General features: G+C 42.0%; 1 protein-coding gene across 2 annotated transcripts in view; it reads right to left on the bottom strand.

Annotated features, from left to right (window-relative positions):
• The window catches only part of LOC134398720 (solute carrier family 22 member 13-like), a 29,046-nt gene extending 11,654 nt beyond the window's left edge, over positions 1-17,392 (bottom strand). For both annotated transcript variants that reach the window (XM_063126165.1, XM_063126174.1), the window contains exons 1-6: positions 16,979-17,392; positions 13,478-13,581; positions 11,336-11,490; positions 9,641-9,809; positions 8,325-8,445; positions 6,875-6,969 (exon numbers count right to left, since the gene is read on the bottom strand). In XM_063126165.1, coding sequence (XP_062982235.1) covers positions 6,875-6,969; positions 8,325-8,445; positions 9,641-9,809; positions 11,336-11,490; positions 13,478-13,581; positions 16,979-17,353 — 1,019 coding nt within the window. In that variant the 5' untranslated portion in view covers positions 17,354-17,392. The remainder of the gene's footprint in view (positions 1-6,874; positions 6,970-8,324; positions 8,446-9,640; positions 9,810-11,335; positions 11,491-13,477; positions 13,582-16,978) is intronic.
• Between the last annotated feature and the right edge of the window lie 3,136 nt (positions 17,393-20,528).

Genomic DNA, 20,528 nt, shown 5'->3' on the forward strand with positions numbered 1-20,528 from the left:
TATGGGGGAAAGAAAGGGGAGGACCTCAGGAAGAACATCCTAAGCTGGTTCAAAGAACTAGTCCCAACCCTGCAACTAAGTGAAGAAGATGTGGAGCGCGTTCACAGGGTTGGTGGCTTCAGAAGCGGCTCAACTCCCAGAGATGTTTTGGTGAAATGTTCAAGCTATTACAAGAAAGAGCAACTGATGAGGGAGTTAAGAGCATTGGGAGAGCTGAAGTTCCAAGGAGCAACAGTGCAGGTCTTTAATGATCTGTGCCAACGAACTTTGGAATGGAGACACAGTGTCAAGTCTATAACGGGGGAATTGAAGAAGAGGAAAATCCCCTATGCTTGGGGATATCCGATTTTTCTGCGTTTCTCATATAAGGAGGAAAATCATAAGGTTTTCTCCTTTCAGCAAGGCATGGAGCTTCTTGAGAGCTTAGGTTTGGGTCCACAAGGAGAAGCTGGTGGTGACACAAAGAGTGATGATGAAGAAGAAAGAGGTGCAGCAGGGGGAGGTGTGTAAAGTGGATAATATAGTGATTATAAGAAGCATAATCATATTAGATCCTGCTGGCTCTGGGTTCCTGGCTGCCTTCCCCCCCCCAGGGTTAAATTAATGGCCGGAGTGTTAGACTCCCGGGGATATAATGGGGGGAAAAGATTTGGGAGGGAAAGGGGAAGTGGGGTGGGAGGGAAGGGTATGTTTGGGTTGTTGTTGTTGGAATCCTGGATTAGGATTCTGGTTATGTTTCTACGGATTTACTAATTGCTGAGGAGCTGGAGGAATCAGAAGACTCAGCAGAAAACTTAAAGGTCAACGTTGCACCTGGACATTGATGTCATAATTGAATAATTGGTAAATTGATTGTTTCAATTAAGGGATTGCAAGCAGTTGCATCACTGTACAGTTAGCCTATAAAAAGGAATGTATTCCCATGTACATGTATCAGAAATGATCACTCACTCACTCAAAATGAACCACTCAGAGATGTATCAGAGCTGTATTGACTGACCGTATGTAAGTATTTGTATTTGTGATTGCCATAACTAAATTATATTTTTATATGCCAGTAAAGGTTTGTTTAAACCTATTGAAAATCTCAGTCTTAATCTGTGTCTTTGCTGACTTTGCTGGAAACCGTTGCAAATACTCTGCTATAAGGTTATTGGCCAGAAGCCCAGTCTGGCAATAACTAAATAAGGTTGTTTATAACCACCATAACTCAATAGTTGTATTGTTATATATGTAAGTTAGGTTTTCAACACGCACGGGATCGAAAAGAAGATCAAAAAACTGGATATGGATAAGAAGATAAGAATCTCAACGCTCAACATTAAAAGTCTGGGGGCAGTCGTGAAAAGGAGAAGGATTGAGCAATTGTTAAATAGGGATGGTTCTGACATAATTTTTCTGCAAGAAACTCATCAACCTAACGAAAAAACCAATGCTATTCACTTGAGATGGCCTGTTTATTATGAAGTGTCATTGGGGACGTCAAAAAAAAATGGAGTGGCCATTTTGATTTCAAAAAGAAGTGGGTTTATGTTGGAGAATATTAAAAAAGATGAGAATGGGAGATATCTCATGATTAAGGGTCAAATGGAAGGGAAAACGTATACTTTGATCAATATGTATGCACCAAATAATAAACAAAAAGAATTTTATGAAGAGGTATTAAGAGAGATAGAAGAATTCAAGGAGGGGTATGTCATTTTGGCTGGAGACTTTAATATGGTTATGGACAATAGAGTAGATAGGTCAAATCCCTCTGAGGTAGAAAAGAGAAACAACATCACTATTTTAAATAAATTAATTAAAGAAAAGGATTTGGTTGACTGTTGGAGAGTTCTTAGAGGGGCTGACCCGGGATTTATGTTTTATTCTCCAGTTCATCATACATATTCTAGGATTGATCATATTTTTGTATCTAGAGATTTTGTAACTAAGACATGTAGAATGGAACTAGGGGTAATCAAGGTAACGGATCATGCATTGGTAAGTTTAGAGTTTGCAGTTAGTAAGGATTACAAAGAAGCATTAAGGTGGAGATTGAATACTAAGATATTTAAGTACGATAAAGTAATTGAGAAAATGCAGAAGGAATTGTCAGAAACATGGGAAATAAACGAAAAGGGGGGAATAAGAACTGCAGTGGTCTGGGATACCATGAAGGCTGTGTTTAGAGGGAATTGTATTAGGGAAATGTGTAATCTAAAAAGACAACAGGAGGCAAGGCAGGTCATTTTAGAGAAAGAGATAATAAATTTGGAAAAAGAATATTGGCAAATTAAGAATAAATATAAATTAATAGAACTACAGGCAAAAAAAAGGGAATTAGAAAATATTAATTTAGAAGAGGTCCAGAGGAATTTAATTTATATGAAAGGGGAATACTTTCAAAATAGTAACAGGAACTCGAAGATGCTTGCCAAGCTCACACAAAAGGAAAAAGCCAAAAATGGGATAGGGGCAGTAAAAAATAAGCAGGGTAATTATTGTCACATGATGAAGGATAAAATAAAAAAATTTCAGGAATTTTTTGAAGATTTATGTAAGGAAAGAGATACCCAAACGAAGAGGAGGGAAGAGTATGTGGGTAAATTTTTGAAGAAAGGATTAGAAAAAGAGCATAAGGAAATAATGGACAATAATATACTGCAAAGTGAAATAGAGGAGGTCATAGACCAGCTTAAAGCAGGGAAATCACCGGGGGTAGATGGTCTAGGACCAGAGTTTTATAAAAAAATTAAAACATTAATAGTGCCAAAGTTGTTGAAATTATATAATGCAATAATGGAAGGGGAGAAGATTCCAGAGTCATGGGAGCATTCCATAATAATTTTAATTCCGAAACCGGATAAGGACTTGACTCTCCCTGATTCATATAGACCAATTTCGTTAATAAATCAAGATGCTAAAAAAATTTCAACTATTTTGGCTAAAAGGTTAAATAAATTTATAGCTAATTATGTAGGGGAAGACCAATGTGGTTTCATAGCAGGTAGACAGATGGACACATTAATAGGTAGAGTTCTGAATGTAATACAGGGGATAAAAAAGTCAAAGAATAAGGCGGGTATTTTAGCGTTAGATATTTTTAAGGCTTTTGATTGTGTGAGTTGGCAAACTTTAAAGTTGGTTTTAAATAAAATGGGATTTGGTATTAAATTTAGAGCAATAATAGAGCAGTTATATTCTAAAAACACAGCCGTAGTGGTAGTAAACGACGGGAAAACGGATAAGATACGACTAGCCAGAGGGACGAGCCAAGGATGCCCACTCTCGCCAGTCCTGTTTGTATTGGTGATGGAATTGTTGGCAAACGCAATAAGAGAAGATGGGGAGAAAGAGTGGATAGGTAGCAGTAATAAAATAAAGTCGAATATGTTTGCAGATGACACATTGATGACTATTAGGGATCCTATAGGTAAAATGGAAAGAATTAAACAGCAGTTGAAAGAATTTGAAGAAGTTACGGGGTTAAGAATAAATTGGGCAAAATCGGAATTGATGTTATTTAATTATACTAAAAAAGAAGAAAAGGAATGGGAAGGGAAGGCTTCAGTTTTGAAAAGCAAAGAAAAAATTAAATATTTGGGTATTAAGATTACTAAAATTTTAGAAGGTTTGGAAAGTGAGAATTTAAATGGATTGAAAAAAGAGATAGTAGAAAAGTTAAAGAAGTATAAGAAACTGAATCTTTCTTGGTTTGGAAGAATAGCATTAATAAAGATGAAAATTTTACCTAGGATCAATTTTTTCTTTAGGATGTTACCAATAAGAATTTCAGATTTAGAGTTAAAAAGTTGGCAGAATCTTATAAATAACTACTGTAATGCTGAGAAGAAATCAAGGATTAATAAAAGTAAATGGTATTTAAGCCAAAAGAAGGGTGGATTGGGTCTCCCAAACCTTGAGTACTATTATATAGCAAACAGGTTAAGATATATTGTTGAAGCAATTTTAGGGGTAGGGGACTTAGAATGGATGGAGGAAAATACATTAGGTAATATTGAGTTAAAATTGCAGAATGTATTTTTTAAGGAGAAAGGGAAGGGTAAATGGCTTAATGATTTAGATAATCACTTTTTGAAGTTCCATTGGGAACTTTGGAATAAATATAAAAAGGAACTGCTTTCAAGTAATTCCTCCTTAATACCAGTGATAATGCTAAAGAAATTTCCTGAAAATTTAAAGACTAGATTAAGCAAAGTTTTAAAAGAAAAAAACAAATTGAAATTAAGAGAATGGTTAAGGGGGATGAATACAAGAGAGAGGTTGGAAGAAGTTTTAAAAGATTTGAAATTAACGTGGTTAAACTATGGGCAATTGGAACAATGGACTAAAAATTGGATAAGAGAAAATGGAGAGTGTGGAGAGAGGACGAAATTTGAGGAATTAATTGAAATAAAAGAAATTGATAAGGGACAAAATATAGGGACAAAAGGGTTAATGAGTCAACTATATAATATATTAGTTGAGAAAGGAGTGTTGGATAGTGTCGGGAAAGTGGTTTGGGAGACTGATTTGAAGATACAAATAGGATAGCGGAGATGGGAAGGACTATGGAGACAGAGAGTGTTGAGAAATATGTCAGTAAGAATAAAGGAGAATTACTATAAACTTGTATGGAGGTGGTATTTAACTCCGGTTAGATTAAATAAGATTAATAAGCAGCTTTCAGCAGATTGTTGGAGGGGTTGTGGTGAAAAAGGAACGTATTTACATATGTGGTGGGATTGTAAACATGTGCAAAAGTTGTGGAAGATGGTGTTCTTTGAGATTGAGCAGATTGTGGGATTTAAAGTAGAGGTTACACCAAGGACTGCATTACTCTCACTGCAAGAAGATCTTAAATGTAGTAAAGAAACTAAAGAACTGATAATGAATCTGCTGATGGCTGCGAGGTTAATTGTAGCTAGGAACTGGAAGACTCAAGGAGATTATTGTATTGAAGAATGGTATAAAGAAGTGTGGGACATTGCTATAAATGATAAATTGACATGTAATATTAAAATGAAAAGAGGTATAGTAAAAACTAATGATTTTGAGGGAATATGGAAAAAGTTCCTAGAGTTTGTGTTCTCTAAAGGAAGCGGGAAACCACCAACAGATGAAACTATGAGTTTTTGGAAACAGGAATGAGATCCCGAGGTGGGGGGAGCACTGTTATGTTTAGTATAAATATGTTTAATAGGTTAAATTTGAATATTTGATATTAAGGCAATTTTATGTTTATGTATCAAGTGATTTTTATTTGCTGTTTTTGTTGTTGTTGTATATTGTTTAATAATAAAAATTTTAAAAAAAAATGTAAAAAAAGAGTGACCCGAGTCGGTCTTACCCAGGCAGCAGGAGGCTGGCGGGGAGGCGGCGGCGGCAAGGACGCGCCCGGATTCCCCAGCCACTGCCTCTTCTGGCTGTAGTGCACACTATCATTTTGGGGTCGCACTTGGGGTGCATGCATGTGCCTTCAGTACGGCGTGTGGAAGGGCCCTTATCTAAAATCAAAGCTTTGTCTTGTGTCACCCAGCACAGTCTACTTTCAGCTGAGGGTAGGTCTCAGTAGAGAGGTCTTTCGTACGCCTGAGATCATAGGAAACTGCTTTATACCAAGTCAGATCATTGGTCTATCTAGCTCAGCATTGTCTACATTGATTGACAGACACTTTCCCGGGTTTCAGGCGGAGATGTTTCCCAAGCCCTATCTGGAGATGCTGGCGACTGAACCCAAGCACGTGTTCTACCATGGAGCTATTGTCCTCTGAACTGGAAACGCCAGGAATTGGATCTATGGCAGGGCCCCCCTCACTTTTTGTGTTGGCATATTTAGAATTCTGAGGGGGCTGTCATGGGCACCCTCACAAGATGGCTGCGATGGTGAGAGTAGCCAGTAGCAAAACACACATTTCCCAGAATCCCAACTGGTAAGACTGAAAGAAAAGTAATTTGCCCAAGTACTTAAGTAGAAGGAAGAGCTGGAATCTGACCACAAACAAAAACCACTCTTCTGAGCCCAAATAAAGATGGCACTAGAGGGCAGCACTTTGTTTTGCAGTATGCTAGGCTCCAAATAAAATTATTATTATTATTATTATTATTATCATCATCATCATCATCGGTTTTTCTAGATGGACATGGCAAGCTTTGCCAAGTCATGCTGCCTTTTACTGATTCAGGAATGTCCTGACTATTGAGCATGTTTTAAGTATGACTGTTTTCTGGATGTTGGCGTGCATGTAATTTGGTAGGCTTAATTTCTGAAGGTTTTCTGTAAAAAACAAAATTATGTGATGCTGATGACTGATGTGGCTAATGGAATAATTGTAACTTTTTCCTGTTGCTATAGTTCTTTAACTTCCATGGCCAGTGGGGTATATTTTTCTCTCTTTTCCTCTTCCTTTTCTACAACATTTTTGTCATTAGGTATTGCTATGTCAATGAGGTACGTGTTGTTGTTGTTTTGTTTTTGTTTTGTCTATAACTGTTAAGTCTGGTCAATTGCAAGGCATTGTCTTGTTCATGTGAATTGTTCTGTCCCAGTATATTTTATGATCTGTATTTTCCAAGATTTTTTCAGGTGAGTATGTATAGTATGGTGTTGGTTGTTTGATGAGGTTGAAAATGAGGGCCAGTTGTTGCAGCCGTATTGTGTCTGTCTATATAGTCCATTCCTGCCAGAATTTTACATCCTCCTGTTACATGATGATGATGATGATGATGTTGATGATGATGATCAGAAAAAAACAGGAGAGGCAGAGAGCCTAGTGTGCAGGAACATTGGTGCCTACGGACACCAAGATGGAGACCCCAATTCTAAGGTCTTTGGCATATACACCTGGTGCTCTATCACGGCTATAAAAGCACGAATATGAAGCAAGCTTACCAGACAGTTGACATGACAAGTGTCACCTTCATTAAGTGTGGATTTCTGAAGAGATCTAGAATACTTCCAGACTTGGTCTTCTTCTCAGGATTCATCTTTTAGACGAGATGAGAGAGGGGAAAAGCCCGGAGGAAGAAAAGGGATAAGGGGACAAGAGAATTTCAACTGAAATCTTTCACGCTCTCTATGTCCTTATCGTAATCCATTACGTTTAGCATTTGGGTTTTTTCCCCCCTGCTGGAAGATCTAAACAATCTAGAGTGACACAGAGCCACACGTTGTCTGCCTGCAGTTTCGCCCGTCATCATGAACTACTAGAGCAGCGTTGAAAGTAAACTGGACTGTGCCACCTAGTGGTGATCAAAAAGGCCCACTGTTTCTGCCGGATTCACCTGCGGTTCCTTCTGCCAATCTATCTTATTGCAGGAGCCCCACCTTTTTCAGCAGGATAAAATTGGGGGGCGGGGGAGTTTGGAGTGGCCGTTATTTGCACAATAAGAAGCAAACCACACAATGAGACTGGGGAGATGGAGCAAGGCTGATTTAGCCGTACATACTTGGGACAAATGGAGATTGCCAATTAATCTGGCAAAAAATAGCCTACACTACACTTTTTTTTTGTTTGTTTGCTTTTTCGCCAGTTCCTAGAAAGCAAAGGGCAAGGGGCACCTTTTTCTTATCTTTCCCCCCCCCCCCTCCCTGGCTTAAGTACGTAGTTTAGGTGAATAGAAGCATTTGCACTTGTCTCTGTCCCCAGAATGCCCCAAACCCACTGGGCTGAACTACCAAAATAACACTGAGCTATGTCCCTTGACTCTACACCAGTCCTAGACAGCTCTACTGCCAACAACCTGCCGTATTAAAAAAATAATAATCCAGTATTTAGGCAGCAGTGGAGGCTGGTGGGTCCGATGTCAATGGGGCAGTGAATCCACTCCGGGTTTCATTCAGAACCAGTAAGAACTCTAAAGGAGCTTCATATTTTGCTTCACACCGTGGAGAGCTCCTTTAGAGTTCTGACTAAAACACGGAGCGGATTTACTGCTTTACTGACATCGTGCCACCAGATTATTATTTTTAATATGGAGAGCTAGGAACCCTAATCAAACCTACGCTGAAGATTCATAAACAAATAAGCAAATAGACAAGACATCCATGTGTTGGTATGTGAATTGTTCCCCCTCCGCTATCCATTTCTAGAATTTTCAGAATCGATCCAAGATTTTTATATATATTAGGCACCTAATAAAATAGACTTTTTATGCATTGTACCATATAATTTAAAAACATAATATAATGAAAGCACAATAAAAAAAAGAGCAACATAAAACCAAGACACACAGGCACACTATGCATTTGCTTATTAATATATTAATCATGTGAAATAATTTTTATTTTATTTTATTTGTTTTTGTAGGAAATGGAAAATTGCACATCCCAGCCTTCCCACCTGATCTAGCAGTTTTGGCGGGATGGTTCGTTTGTTAATAGAGGCTGCCTTTTGGAAGAGTTTTTTGGCTTCCTCAACTCTCCCTTTAGTCACAAGCCACCGAGGAGATTCAGGAAGGACCCTGAAAAACATTTGAAGGTGCAAGAGAGAAACGTCAATGTCGTATATACATTCTTGCCAATAAAAAAGGGGGGCAAAAAATCCTCCCTCCCCATGCGCCCCAAAGCTATCTGATACTGGACCAATCTATGGCTACTGACACAGAAAAGTTGTATCAAACTCCTCCATCCATTTTAAGAACATAAGAAGAGCCACGCTGGATCAGACCAAGGGTCATAGAATCATAGAATAGTAGAGTTGGAAGGGGCCTATAAGGCCATCGAGTCCAACCTCCCGCTCAATGCAGGAATCCACTCTAAAGCATCCCTGACAGATGGTTGTCCAGCTGCCTCTTGAAGGCCTCTAGTGTGGGAGAGCCCACAACCTCCCTAGGTAACCGATTCCATTGTCGCACTGCTCTAACAGTCAGGTAGTTTTTCCTGATGTCCAGTTGGAATCTGGCTTCCTTTCACTTGAGCCCGTTATTCCGTGTCCTGCACTCTGGGAGGATTGTGAAAAGATCCTGGCCCTCCTCTGTGTAACAACCTTTTAAGTATTTGAAGAGGGCTATCATGTCTCCCCTCAATCTTCTCTTCTCCAGGCTAAACATGCCCAGTTCTTTCAGCCTCTCTTGTTTCAGGATAGTATTAGGAAAGTAGAGTTATAGGATTTGGAGGGGGTTAGTATTCCCTGGGAGATTGTGTATAACATCGAACAAACTTTAAAAGTGTCTTTTAAATCCAAGAAGCTCAACATTTCGGATTGTTAAATCCTTCATCAGGAACTGGAATAAGCTGGCAAGCTGCCCAAGGCTGCTGTTAATATACAGATTTAGAAGTTTCTTGCCAGCGTTCTGCGTTGGAATTGAGTTTGTCCTTAACATATTTGTCCATGCTAGCGGGACCACCCATGGAAAAGAGGGAAGTAGCCTTGGGGGAAACCCAATGCTTGCATGGCTACAACAAAATACTTGAGGAGGGGAATAAAACCGGTGGGGGGGGGGACAACCCAAAGAAAACAGAGTGTGTTCAGCAGTGACAGAATGCTGGCTGACTGTTTTAGAGGATGGGACAGGGTAGCAAAATGGAGTGAAATAGAATATTCTGGACGGCAGCATGACTAGTCAGCTGGAATCCTGAACAGGAGCTTCACCACCACCACCCCACTGCAACATTTTGTTGCAGCTTTCACCTGCCACATTCTAATCCATTACTCACCATATGTAAAAAAAGAGCGCAAAGATCGGGGCAGATCCAGCAACCTGCAACATCCTCCAGTCACGGATGGCGTAAGCTAAGCCACCCAGGGCCATCTGCCCAAAGGCAAACCCCAACTGGCTGATAATGACGGTGTGCGGACGATAGGTCACCCCGACCCATTCGGTACCTAGAGAGGGTTAAAAGAGATTGACTGAATTCCAAAGCCCATTGTCAGTCATAAGAACCTAAGAAGAGCCCTGAGGCTGGATCAGACCAAGGGTCCATCTAAGTCCAGCACTCGGTTCACACAGTGGCCCACCAGCCATCGGCCAGGGATCCACAAAGCAGGATATAGTGCAACAGCACCCTCCCACCCATGTTCCCCAGCCACTGGCACACACAGGCTTACTGCCGCAGATACTGGTGGTAGCAGTATCCGAGAATGCAGATTGAAATATCAACAAAATATAGAAAAGTCGACTTTAGACAGGGCTGCCTCGCAATATTGTGCTTCTCTATAGCACGCCCATGACTGGCCATTCGTGGAAGTTTGAGGGTCATTTTGATGAGGTCGTGAACCTCCGGCATGTCTCCTGCTCCGTCCCCTGGTTATTCCATCTTTTAAAGAAAAAACACAACTTGGATATCCTGATTCTTCTGAGATATCTCAGGGTTTCCTACCGTGCGCAGCCAAAGTTGCACTACAAAACACCCACTAGAAGGCACTGCCCCATTCAGTTCTACGAGGAAGACAAGTGTTATCATCATCATCATCATCATCATCATCATCATCATCATTTCTTACCCACCTCTCCCTTTGGAAGTTTTCCTCCCATGTAATTCAGCTCATTACAACTGCGCAAGAGAGTCAGGCAGCACAGCACCCATACACAAATGCAATTTCACTTTAATCTAAAGAAGGCCACAGGGTTTTGTATGGGTTCTTCCTTAAGGGCAAACTGCATTCAGCTTCACATGACCCTTTCTGGTTATTCTGGCTACCAATGCAAAGAAAACAACTTTCTATGTAATGTACATAACTTTATCATTCAATTATACTCTCTCTCTCTCTCTCTCTCTCTCTCTCTCTATATATATATATATATATATATATTCGGCTGTGTCATTCTGAAATATTGTTTTAGCTAGAATTTCTTATAAAAATGTATCCCTACACCAGGAAGCACATTTGGCAATATAACAGACAATGGTCTTCAGCTCTGGGTTTCCTGCGCTGTAATTTGCGCAAATTCAAAACCACCATTAATCCACTAGCTGTCCTGAATCCCTTCAGGCTGAGTCAAGGCCAGCTTGCGGAAAACAGGGGGGAAAGTCAGGGGAGAGGGGGGCAGATGAAAGTTCATTGAGCTCCACGCCCCCCAACCCGGATTCCTACGACATCCCTACCCAAAGTTGCCATGGGGAGGGGCCATACTGTAGGTAGCCACAGAACACATGCTTTAGATGCAGAAGGGCCTGGACTCCACCGCTCCATCTCCACTTGAAAGACCAGGAAGCAGGTGATACAGGAGACCCCTGCCTGGGACCAGTGAACCACTGGCCAGTGAGGGTTAGAGGAAGAAACACTCTGACTGGGTATAACATAGATCCATATTAAACAGGAATCCAAAGAGTTTGCTTCCCTTTCCCGTTTGCAAAGCCACACGCTTCCCAGATCCTTCCCAAGAGGGTTGGGGGTGGCGAGGATCTTACCTAGAGCTAAACTGCACATGGCGAATCCAGAAACAAAAGCGCCCACGAGAAATCGGATAGCGCTGTAGAGGTAGAAATTGGGTACAAAGGCTGCCGCAACCCCAGCCACAGCTACACCGAGCAGGGACACCAAAGCGATCGGTCGCCGGCCAAACCTGGGAGGAAAAAAAATACATCTCGCCATCTCTCTGGTTATGGTGATCTTCCTCTTCTAAGACAGCAGGGCCAAAAGAAAAGAGCATTCGCAGACATTCCTGGAGAGCTAGAGGGAGTACAGGATCCCTTAGCGTGGTTGGGAATGCTGCAACCTCGTCTGCAAGTTATAGGAAGCAGGCAATATTGCAGTTAGCTAGTTATGGGAATTTGGGGTTTAGCTAGCGTTAGGGTCTCTATAGTCTACAGTGTGGCTTCCTGCTCCTCCCCTTCCTTCCTTCCTTCCTTCCTTCCTTCCTTCCTTCCTTCCTTCCTTCCTTCCTTCCTTCTCTCTCTCTCTCTCTCTCTGATCTTCCTCCATTGCTGGGAACACATGGTTTGCTCTCTTGGTCCTGCGTTTCTAAAGGAACGCCAAATGGACTGAACAAACTCACTTGAAGCCCTACATTGTGCCTGCATTTCTATGTGCAAGAATACTTGTGAGTAAAGCTGTTTTCCATCCATCACTAAAGGAAGAGTATGATCTCCTTTTATTTCAAGATAGCCTTGTGGGACTGGTAAATGCTCATTCTATTTGGCCTTTTTGTTTGTTCTCTGACAGCTGCCTTTCTAACAGGAGGCAACAATACCAAATAATCCCATCAAGTGTAAAGCTGGGGACACATTTTAAGTAGGGGGCCGAATTGACAACCAATGATATTTTCTCCCCCCCACCAAAACACACACACACACACACACCATTCTATTTTTTTCATGCTGAAAGAAGCTAAGCTAAGAGGCCACTTTGAGGACCACGTTTTCTAAAAGTAAAACTTCCACAAAGGGCCCTAGGCCAGACTTTCCCAAACTGGTGCCCTCCAGATGTTGCAGCCGCAACTCCTATAATTCCCAGCCAGTGGTCCCAACACATCTGGAAGGCGTCACGCTGGGGATGATCCACTTCTGAAGGCCCACAACCCAGCAGGGGGCAGCTCACCAGAGTTGCTCCTCCCCTTCACCATTGCAACTGATGGACCAATGGTTTGACTCAGTATGAGGTGGCTTCCTATGTTCCTGATCTCCTTGTTCATCTGCCTCTTGCTCTGGCCCAGACAACGGTGGTGGTGAGAAGGGGGACCAGGAGATGCCACAGCCTGCTTGCTCCCTTACTCTCTGCCAGGCCTAGCAAGCTAGCGGCAGCCATGACCTAAAGATGGTCGTGCACACGCTGGTAACTTTGAGGAGCGACTTCTGCAATGTGCTCTACATAGGGCTACCTGTGTGCCTAGTCCAGAAACTTCAACTAGTCCAAAATACGGCAGACAGGCTGGTCACCGGTACAACTAGGGGCGACCACATTACACCAGTTTTAAAATCTCTTCACTGGCTTCCGATTAGTTTCCAGGCGAAGTATAAAGTGTTGGTTATCACCTTTAAAGCCCTACATGGTTTGGGTCCAGGCTACCTGCGGGATCGCCTTCTCCCATACAATCTGCCCCGCACACTCAGGTCCTCTGGGAAGAATCTACTTCAGCCAGCCAAAACTAGGCTGACAGGTATTACCCAGAGGACCTTCTCTTCTGCTGCTCCCAGACTGCGGAATGGCCTGCCAGAGGAGATTCGTCAACTTAACAGTCTTTTAGCATTTAAGAAAGCTATAAAGAATTATCTCTTCCGGCAGGCCTATCCAGTGGAATTTTAGGATGCTTTTAGGAAGTTTTAACAATGTATATTGTGGTTTTGATTAATATTTTATATATTTTATACTTGTTGTTCCCCGCCTTGATCAGGATGGAAAGGCGGGTTAGAAAAAAATTTATGAGGAGGAGGAGGAGGAAGAGGAGGAAGACCAGCTGGTGACAATGGAGACTCCCTGAGGGAGGGGTGTCTGGCCAAGGGGCCTCCAAAACCTAGAGATGGCACAGCTTTCTCAGCCTAATCCTGATTTACTTCCAACCATTTGCTGCCCATTGTCCTGAAAGTTGCAGTTTCCCCCCATCTGTCTCTTACCGGTCGCTTAACGTTCCGAACGCCAGCGCTCCAATGAGAAGGCCCAGCATGTAAACAGACTGGGAGATGTCGATTAAATCTTTCCTGTCACATACCAGGTCAAACTTAAAAGAAGGAAAGAAAAGTCACTTTATTTGAAGGAAACCAGGGAGGGCAAATTAAAAGGAAAACTGAAGACACCTATTTGATTTATAGCTCATACAGTCCCAAGAGAATGGATCTGGTAACAGTATGCTAACTGTGATTTTATGTGTATTCTTTTTTTAAATGAAGCACAGGTCCTTTTCAGATTGGTTTTATTTTTCCAGAGCCACAATTCATTGATTCATTGACAAGGAAGTATCATAATTCATTGACTATCATAGTTTCTACAGACTTTCAGCAACCTGCAGAATCGCCTTCTCCCGTACAATCCGCCCTGCACACTCAGGTCCTCTGCGAAGAATTGATTCCACCAAAAACAAGGCTGACAACTATTACCCAGAGGACCTTTTCTCCTGCCGCTCCCAGTTTGGGGAATGGCTTGCCGGGAGAGATTCGTCAACTTAACAGTCTTCCGGAATTTAAGAAAGCCATAAAGACTGATCTCTTCCGGCAGGCCTACCCAGTTGAATTTTAAATTTGCCTTTTTAATAACGTGCTGCATTTAATGATGTATTGGTTTTAAATATTTTATTAGTTATATGTATTTTATGGTGTTTGCATTTAGGGACGGTTGTTTGCATGTACGGTTAGGGAAGGGAATTGGTCAGTGTGAAGGGTGGGAGGGGGTTGCCCAAGCTGCCGGCAGTATAAGCAGAGGCAAACAGTTACCCAAGTGGCTCCATGTCAGTGGTGTTGTGAATCCGCTCCGGGTTTCAGTCAGAACTCTGCAAAGCACTTTAAAGAGCTCCTTTAGAGTTCTGACTGAAACCCGGAGTGGATTCATCAACCTGCTGATATTGGAGCCACCAGCCTCCACCCCTTACATCTACCAGGGGAGCCTCAGACCTTACAAGACACCCCTGGGCTTTACGAAATGAAGTTCCACGCCGGCACCCTCTATTTCAAGCCCTAGGCCTGAAACATAAAACAGTAGCACTAGCCCGCTCACAAGGCACTGAATTTAGTAGCAGGGCTTACTTGGAAAAAAACCCACACGACTTTTGAGATAGCTGTTAAGCTTATTTAAGGGGAAAAGCAAAATAAAAAGGCATACAAGAAACAATAAATAAGTGTTTTTTGTTTGTTTGATTGATTTCGTTTTGTCTGATTTTTGTGGGTGTGTCTATTTATATGTATTATATTTTGTTTTCTAGGGTTTTTTATTTATTGGTGTTTGGAAATAATAAAAAGATTAAAACTCAAGAAACAAGAAACATAAATTTTAAACAATAAATATACAAAGCTAAAAACAAATCAAACCATTAAATCAAGCTAAAACCAGGATAAAATAATTAAATAATAAACCAAGCGTGGCAGGGAGCATTCTAGTTTACTCTGTACAGCACCATGTACACTGATGGTGCTATATAAATAAATAAATAAAATAATAATAATAATAATAATAATAATAATAATAATAATAATAATAATAATAATAATAGAGTGGGCCTGGTTCTTTTTGATTGCAGGGAATTTACTTCTATACGCACGCAGTGGGACATTCAAAATTATACTCTTGTCTGCAATCAGTCATGGCCCGGTTGGTCACCATAAGAGCTCTACCCATATCATTCTGTCGCTTAACTGGGCCAGCTCTGCTAAAATGGAAGATCCCTTAGATAGCCAGGTCCTAAACCAGCCAAATGTGTTTGACTACAATTCCCATCATTGTTAAGCATGACCATTGGCTATGATGAACACAAAAAGAGAGCATATTGCACCCTGAGATTGCGCTCTTTGTGTTCATTTCAGATGTTCACCCGCCTTGCACCGATGGCCGATTATGTGGGGAGCAGTCCAAACCATCTGGAGGGGGCCAGGCTACCCTAAATTGGCTAGGGCTTGAAAAGCTATCATAGAATCATAGAATAGCAGAGTTGGAAGGGGCCTACAAGGCCATCGAGTCCAACCCCCTGCTCAATGCAGGAATCCACCCTAAAGCATCCTATGCATACTATCCTCAGCATACTATGTTCCCTTGCAGGCATTTCACTGGCTGCGTTCAGACAACATAATAGTCAATGGTGGGCTAATAGCTCCACAGTTGATTATTGAGGGAGTACTCCCCACACAACAGGGTTATAATTGCCCATGGTGTGGATTAAGGCAGTGTCGAGTTGACTATTAGCAAACTGTGTGTTTGATTTGTCAGATGTAATCAACATCGAGTGTGATATGTGTGCTTGACACACATTTGTTAGATGTAATCAACATCGAGTGTGCAAGAAACTCAGCCTACCATAAGGGAAGAGTGCAGTAGAGAATCAGATAGTTAATCAGTTAGAGACATGTTTGTATTATGTTTATTTTTGACTGGTTAGTATCTCTTTAACCAAAGATTCTATGTGTGCCCCATAATGCAATTCTCAGGCTTGCTTCCTGCTTCTAACTGATCTCTCTGTGACAGTTATGTTTTTCTAATGAGTTAGTAAGACAGCTTATCTGGTGTGATGGCATGGGGTGCTGCAACCTTGATGAAGCTAAGCAGGTCTAGGCCTGGTCAGTTTCTGGAAGGGTGACTACCAGAGAACCCCATGTTCATTGATTCCTGCATTGAGCAAGGGGTTGGACTTGATGGTCTTGTTACTTCCAACTCTATGATTCTAAGTCTCCAAGAGGTCTTGATAACAGTTTATCTCTCCACTCCTAGTCTATTAACATTTCATATTTGTTCTAAGAATAAACAAATTCATATTGTTGCTCTCTACTATTAAAGAGTTGTATCTAGCATTGTTTTTTAAGGACTCTGTAGTCGCCAAAAATAAACTGTGTGTGACAAAATAGTCAACGGTGCCCCACAGATGGCATGATAACCAACAGTTGTTCAATTAATAAACTCTGCACAGCGTTGGTTATTTTGGCCGAATAACTAAGGTGACCATATGAAAAGGAGGACAGGGCTCCTGTATCTTTAATAGTTGCATAGAAAAGGGAATTTCTGCAGGTGTCATTTGTATATTTGGAGAACCTGGTGAAATTCCCTCTTCATCACAACAGTTAAAGCTGCAGCAGCTATACTAGAGTGACCAGATTTAAAAGAGGGCAGGGCATCTGCAGCTTTAACCGGTGTGATGAAGAGGGAATTTCACCAGGTTCCCCATATATACAAATGACACCTGCAGAAATTATCTTTTCAATACAACTGTTAAAGATACAGGAGCCCTGTCCTCCTTTTCATATGGTCAGCCTAGAATAACCAACCATGGTGTGAAAATGTCCTGACAGATGACACAACAACCAACCATTGACTATTTAACCCACCATTGGTTATCGTGTCGTCCGAACCCAGTCCTAGTGTTACTCTTGCACCATACAGAAGCCAATATTAATTCAGGCAGAAAATAAAGGTATCCTGACCTGCGTGACCAACGATAGCTCTCGCTTTGAAGGATACACCCATCCATCTTGGCACTTCTCGGTAGAATTAAGTCCGTATCGCTCAATGGTCTCAAGATCCTGGTCCTTCACTGGAGTGTACATGAGACATTCTTCAAAAGTTCCATCAGGTTTTTTCGGAAGGGTGACGTTCAGCTGCTCCTCTTTGGTTAAGTTCAATCCGATAGTATTGAACCAGCTTGTGTTGCAATAATGGGGTTCTTGAGAAACCATGAATAACTGGCTAAACATATGAAAACCAACGTTTGGTGCGGTCACGGTGATCATTACCACTAACCAGCGCTGGTATCGCCCAAAATCATTAAGCGCCTTGATGATTTCCCCAACATCCGACATTGTCGGCGTCTTTCCACCTTTTCACTCTGTGGCTGTAACATCTACCCCAAGAGCCTTCTTCAACTAGCCTCTGGAATTAATATTTAAACCCAAAACAAACTTTGAGATGGTACTCTGCAACAGGAAGGGACAAATATTAATTGGAATCATTGTTAACACAGTCCAAGGCAAGACACATTACATTTTCACGACTGTACTGTGTAACCTATTAATTGCCTGTCCTGCATGACGACTGAGAGCATTGTTTGTTGCATTCCAGCAGAAATTAAGTAACTTATCAAGAAGAGATGGTCTCAACTCCAGGCCATTTTTATCTATCAGAGATTCTCTCTCTCTGTTGCAGCCTGATGGAATGTTTGCTGCCTAGTGACAGTTGAGGGAGAAAAGACTTAATGGAGGTGGTCTTTCAGCAAAGCCTATGGTGGGCCTGATTCCCATCGTACTCTGCTGCTACCTGATGGAGTAGCTGCTATTCGGTTAGAGATGTACAGATCTTGTTCAAGCCATTCCATGTTTCATGGATTGTCACACATCTTTTGTTCCGTCATCCGCTCACTGATGGAATCTTTTCTTTTACACACCAGAATTTCATTCTATTTGCGCTAATTTGCATGAGCGCTAATGTGCACGTATGCAAAGGTGCTAATCCGCATTTGTTAATGTGAATTATGCATTAAGTAATCCAGACTAGCACTAATGTGAATTATTTATTATTTTATTTAAAACATTTGTATCCCACCCTATATCATTAAGATCTCAGGGCGGCGTACAGATAAAAGCATACAGTATAAAACAATATATACAGCTAAAAACAAATTAAACCATGAACCAAGTTAAAACAATATGTAATTTAAAAGCAGTAAAACATTTAAAACAGTTAAAAACAATGTGCCATCTTAGTGAATTTAACCATTAAAGGCTTTGTTAAAAAGCCATGTTTTCACTTGGCGACGGAATAAAGTCAGCATTGGCGCCATTCAGACCTCCAAGGGGAGGGCATTCCACAGTCGGGGTGCCACAGCAGAGAAATCCCTCTCCCTTGTCCCATCATAGCATATGTGTTGTGCTGGTGGGATGTGGAGAAGGGCTCCTCCAACAGATCTCAAGTCTCGGGCAGGCATATATAAGGAGAGGCGCTCCCTGAAGTATCGAGGTCCTGAGCCATTTAGGGTTTTAAACGTCATTACGTTTAAAATTCTGAATTTTAATTCTTGAATTCTGACCAGAAGCGTATAGGCAGCCAGTGCAATTCCTTTAAGACCGGTGTTATGTGTTCTCTGTAAGATGTACCCGCCAGCAGTCTAGCTGCTGCATTTTGCACTAGCTGCAACTTCCAAGTCGTCTTCAAGGGCAGCCCCACATAGAGTGCATTGCAGTAGTCTAATCGGGAAGTTACCAGTGCATGCACTACTGAGGCTAGGTTGTCCCTGTCCAGTGCAAATCCCCCCTGAAGTGAAAAACTGGTCTAGAAGTCCATGAAATCCAGGTAAGTCAGAAAAAAGTGGCCCACTGCCAAATGCACAGGCCAGATTCCTAGAAATTCAAACTCATTTGAATCCGTTGCTCCAACATCCCTATTCTGGTTGACTGTTGTGGGAGGAGACAATGGAGCAGCACTGCTTCCCTACTTGCCCTCTGCAGCAGCCTGAGCTCTCCCAACAGTTATTTGCAAATGGTGTAATAGCTATGATTTCACACTTAACACAGCTCCTCACCTAACTTGCCACAGGTTCTTCAAAAATGTTTTTCATAGAATCATAGAAAAGCAGAGTTGGAAGGGGCCTACAAGGCCATCGAGTCCAACCCCCTGCTCAATGCAGAAATCCACCCTAAAGCATCCCTGACAGATGGTTGTCCAGCTGCCTCTTGAAGGCCTCTAGTGTGGGAGAGCCCACAACCTCCCTAGGTAACTGATTCCATTGTCGTACTGCTCTAACAGTCAGGAAGTTTTTCCTGATGTCCAGCTGGAATCTGGCTTCCTGCAACTTGAGCCCGTTATTCCATGTCCTGCACTCTGGGAGGATCGAGAAGAGATCCTGGCCCTCCTCTGTGTGACAACCTTTTAAATATTTGAAGAATGCTATCATGTCTCCCCTCAATCTTCTCTTCTCCAGGCTAAACATGCCCAGTTCTTTCAGTCTCTCTTCATAGGGCTTTGTTTCCAGACCCCTGATCATCCTGGTTCTTTTAACTCCTATCCTTTTCTTCCTTTGGGAAGTTCTAAAAGGGAGCTCCCAGGCATTCTGCCATGCACACAGCTGAAAGACCAGGTTAGCCATAATGATTAAGGAAACTGCAACCTGCTGGACCAGCCTTCCCCAACCGGATGCTCTCCACCTGGGTTGGGCTAGTCCTGCCATTCCTTGCCAGCACATCTCTGCATGCTGACCAGAGATAGTGGTTGCAATAGTCCAACACCGCTGGAGGGCACCAAGGTGGGGGAAGCCTGCCATACGCCATAGTCTCAGACCCTGTCAAATGTGAAATGCATGTCTGAGTGCCGTGTCTGCACGCATCCAGTGAATCTTTTCTTTTAATGCATCATAAATGTTATGAAAAGTTAACGTCCACACTAGGGAAGTCTTCCCCAACCTGGTGTCCTCCGAATGTGTTGAACTACACTTCCCAGAATCCCCCAGCTGGCTAAGGAGTGGAGATCATATTGCTGAGGAAAGAGAAGGTACATGGGCCAAAAGCTAAATGAGACTAGTAAATGCAAGTAGACAAATAAACAAATACAGGACTACCTATTCAGGAAGGTGTTTCCGTCACTGGAAAGTTTGCACTGGCTGTATTTCACACGGCAGCTGGCATCTACTGGGAGAGACCAGTAGACCACCCAGCTGTTTATTCCAGGTACCGGGGCAGAAGGTATATTGTCGTTCGCTGCTGACTATAAGCCAATTTCTCTGGAATGACTTGGCATCACTGGACTTTCATCACTTATGTTCTTAAGCAAGAGTGCACTTAGCACATGCTTCCCATGTATGTACCCTTGCTCAACTAAGTTTAACACACCATGTTCTAGTTCAACACACACACACCCCTCACACGAGAGAGGTCAGCCAGCAGCAGCTCTCCAAAGGCTCTTTTGTTCCCACTGGTCAGCGTCATATATGGTTGAGAATGCCAAAGAAAACATAGGAAGGCACTGAATAAAGGAAAGGCAGGTGCT

Source organism: Elgaria multicarinata, chromosome 1 (assembly GCF_023053635.1).
Source record: "Elgaria multicarinata webbii isolate HBS135686 ecotype San Diego chromosome 1, rElgMul1.1.pri, whole genome shotgun sequence".
Classification (NCBI taxonomy): Eukaryota; Metazoa; Chordata; class Lepidosauria; order Squamata; family Anguidae; genus Elgaria; species Elgaria multicarinata.